A 3555-nucleotide genomic window follows, 5' to 3' on the forward strand; every position below is an offset into this window, starting at 1 on the left:
TTAACCCTATATATTTCTTTTCGTAAGTTGAAAAAAAAAAGGCTCATATACAGAAATTTTATCTAGTTAATCAATTTTAATGAAAAAATCCATTATAAATTCATACTAAAAGTTTCACCCTAACTAAATATAACTAGTTAATCCACTTTAATGGAAAAAAATATTTTAAATCTATATTAAAATCTTTTACCTACCCTAATTAAAATTTTCTCTCGACTTTTACATTATTTAATTAGAAGACTCAAAGTAAAGATTATGCCTAAAGAACTGAAAATCTAATTAAAAACAATAGCTTTTTTCCAAGTAGGAAAAATAGAGCTGTTTTATTATGAAAGAAACATGCTTAGGTCACTTTTTGGTCAATTTAAATCTAAGTATTGAACATTTTAGTTTGATCGCTTTGTATAGTACAAACATTGTTATACTAAATTGACATATAATATATCAAATACCATTTATAAATATATCTTTCTATAGTAATTTTATCGAATAAAAATATTTATAATTAAAATTCAAATAAAATAAATTATATAAACATTATTTTTGCAGTTAAACTATTTTTTTGATGACTATTTTTCAGCTAAAATATACCAACATAAATATTTTTTTATATATTCAACGAACAACAATTAACATTATTTGATTAACAACATTAGTTATTCACCAAAGTGGTTGGTGTTCATTTAGACATCAATCATAATACTACGTACTAAAGGTTAAAGATAAAATTATTCATGTATTTATTTTTATCAACTTAAAATTTTGGAATAAGTGATTTTATGAGATAATATTAAAATTTCTATAATCTAAAGATTTAGAAATAGATCTATATTAACTAAAAAAAAAAAGAGAATTTCAGTATCATGAAATTATAAACTCTATAATCTTTAATTTTGATGTTAATAAAGGGTCAATACTTTTAGTAGAAAAAAAGGTGAAAATTTGGCTAATTTGCTTTAAATATAAAATAAATACAATAAAAATATTAATAATGTAATTTAGTTTTTCGGGCAAATGACCAAATTAAAATAAACACGAGAAAGGTTTATCAGATTACAACAATGGAGAAATTGATACATGAATGTCTTGTTTCGTTATCTATGTAAACCGTGGGAGCCAACTACGGTTTCAAGCTACACATAAACCGTGGCTGGCAGGCAGGTTTTACATGGAAGAAAAGCACAACGTAAACCATGGTAGGTAGCCACGGTTTACTCTTTAAGAATGAAAGTAAGAAACCGCTGGAAGTAGCCACGGTTTACGAAGAAAGAAATGCATGAAACGTGGCTGGCAACCACGGTTTATGAACGACGTCCAATGGGCATAAAACCCTGTAACCTATGACGGTTTATGTAGATTGAAAATCTATATATAGTTGAGTGAGATTCAAGCTGGTGAGGAGATCATTATCACAATGTCAAGTGAGGAAGAGTGTGTTCTTGTCTTAGTGCATTGCTCTGGAAAAATAAAAAAAAAAAAAGCAAAAAATATGGTGTGAAGTTCACTGACAGAGAACCGTTGAGTGTATTTGTTAGTTCATCAAACAGTTTGTCAGATGTGAAGAGCAGCATCTTGCAGAAGCTTGGGGTTTTTGGGAGCAAGTTTGTGAAGAAGATCTTCTACAAGATTCCCATCGCTGTAGTCTCGAGCGGTGTCATGTATGATACGTTGGTGTTAGCGGCTGACGAAGATATTAGGGTTCTGTTTCATTGCGTAAGGAGTTTTCCTGAGGTCAGAATACACGAGCTGTATGCGAAGTTGGAGGTTATTCTAGATAGTTCTCGGGCATCGGCTCCTGTGCATAGCTCGACTGCCGCAGGCGGTGCGTCTTGCTCGGTGCCTGCGATCCGGCCATCTGTTCCGCAGGTTGCCTCACCTTCCTTTGCAGCTGATTTGGTACAAACGGAGGCAGTTCGTACTGTACCTTCCCCAAATCAAGGGGTCCTACAGCAGGCATTTCAGGGGGAATCCGGTCGTGCCACAGATGATGAAGTTCAAGGCTTTGGGGAACCTGATCGAGTAGAGAATGCAATGCGGGACGATGACTCTGACCAGGAGCCTGTAAATATCTTTGGGGACAGCGATGATGACACCGGTGCTAATCCACATGCACAACAAGATCCTTCAAGTTCTGGCACACAGCATTACCCTCCACACTTCTCGACGCTAAACTTGGAGGCTCTGGGTGAACACCCGGCGGGAGTTGCTACAGTTGGCGGTTCGTCAACAGAATTTTAGATTGGGCAATCCTTCCAGAGTAAAGATGAAGCTATTCTTAGTGTGAAGGACTATAGCATCCGTCGAGGTGTTGAGTACCGAGTGTTGGAATCGGACCATCTGAAGTATCATGGAAAGTGCAAGAATTTCGGCAAAACTTGTAGTTGGCTGATTCGGATTTCGCTCCGTGCACGAAAGGGCACCTGGGAGGTAAGGAGGTACAACGGTCCCCACACTTGCTTAGCCATATCTATTTCTAGTGATCATCGTCAGCTTGATTACCACGTTATCTGTGCGAGGATTTTTTCGTTGGTTAGTGCGGATGCTGCAGTACCAATCAAGGTGTTGCAACAAGCAACTGAAGCTGATTACGGCTTCAAGCCCAGTTACCGGAAGGTTTGGAAAGCAAAATAGAAGGCAGTTGCACAAATATATGGAGATTGGGAAGAGTCTTATGCCGAGTTGCCACGTTGGATGCTAGGAGTGCAGTTGACGATGCCCGGGACAGTTACTGTGTTGCAGACCTCTCATGTTCGAGTTGTGGACCAGATTGATGAGTCAACAGTATACTTTCATCGTCTGTTCTGGACATTTCCACCTTGCGTTGAGGCCTTCCAGCATTGCAAGCCGCTTGTGAGTATTGATGGCACCCACTTGTACGGCAAATATAGAGGCACCTTACTGTTGGCGATTGCACAGGATGGGAACTCAAACATCCTCCCGATAGCATTTGCCCTTGTGGAGGGGAAAATGCTGAGTCATGGTCTTTTTTCTTGTCCAACTTAAGAACGCATGTGACGCCACAAGAGGGTATCCTTGTTATCTCAGATAGGCATAACGGCATCAAGGCTGCACTTGAGAAGCTGCAGTGGCCCAGCCAAGTTGACAACGTTTCTGTTTGTTCCACGACAAAAGACATCTGTACAACCATGCCAACGCGGCCGAGCCCCAGCTATATCTACCCAAGTCCTCCAACGATGCCACATAAGGCAACCAGCGAAGGTGGACACGGTTGGCGTTCTTATCCGCAAACAGCTGAGATGACAACAGCATCATAATATAGGCTCTCGCGTATATACGCACTATGTCGTCAGTAGCATCTGCTGGCAAAACCCGAAACCGCTCATGGAACCATGTGTAGCACACTGTCATCTGCTTCACTTTATTCTGCGGAGGTAACTCCCCAAACAACTCGCAGAACCACACCCATGCCGGTCTTCCGTTTTCCATGAAATTCTCAAACTCACTAAGGCACCCACTCACAGGCTCACCATCAATCGGTAAACCCAGCTGATAGGCCACGTCCTCCAAGGTGACCGTACACTCCCCAAAGGGCAT

General features: G+C 39.6%; 1 protein-coding gene across 1 annotated transcript; it reads right to left on the bottom strand.

Moving 5' to 3' along the window:
* Window positions 1–3060: 3060 nt before the first annotated feature.
* On the bottom strand, window positions 3061–3555 carry LOC140181044 (protein MAIN-LIKE 1-like). The gene has a single exon (XM_072223402.1). The coding sequence runs from the start codon at window positions 3553–3555 to the stop codon at window positions 3061–3063; it is 495 nt and encodes a 164-aa protein (XP_072079503.1).

The sequence above is a fragment of the Arachis hypogaea genome, chromosome 1, assembly GCF_003086295.3.
Source record: "Arachis hypogaea cultivar Tifrunner chromosome 1, arahy.Tifrunner.gnm2.J5K5, whole genome shotgun sequence".
In the NCBI taxonomy this organism is placed as follows: Eukaryota; Viridiplantae; Streptophyta; class Magnoliopsida; order Fabales; family Fabaceae; genus Arachis; species Arachis hypogaea.

Excerpts from the sequence above, each read along its gene's own strand:
- LOC140181044 (XM_072223402.1), bottom strand. The coding sequence starts at position 3,555 with ATGCCCTTTGGGGAGTGTACGGTCACCTTGGAGGACGTGGCCTATCAG.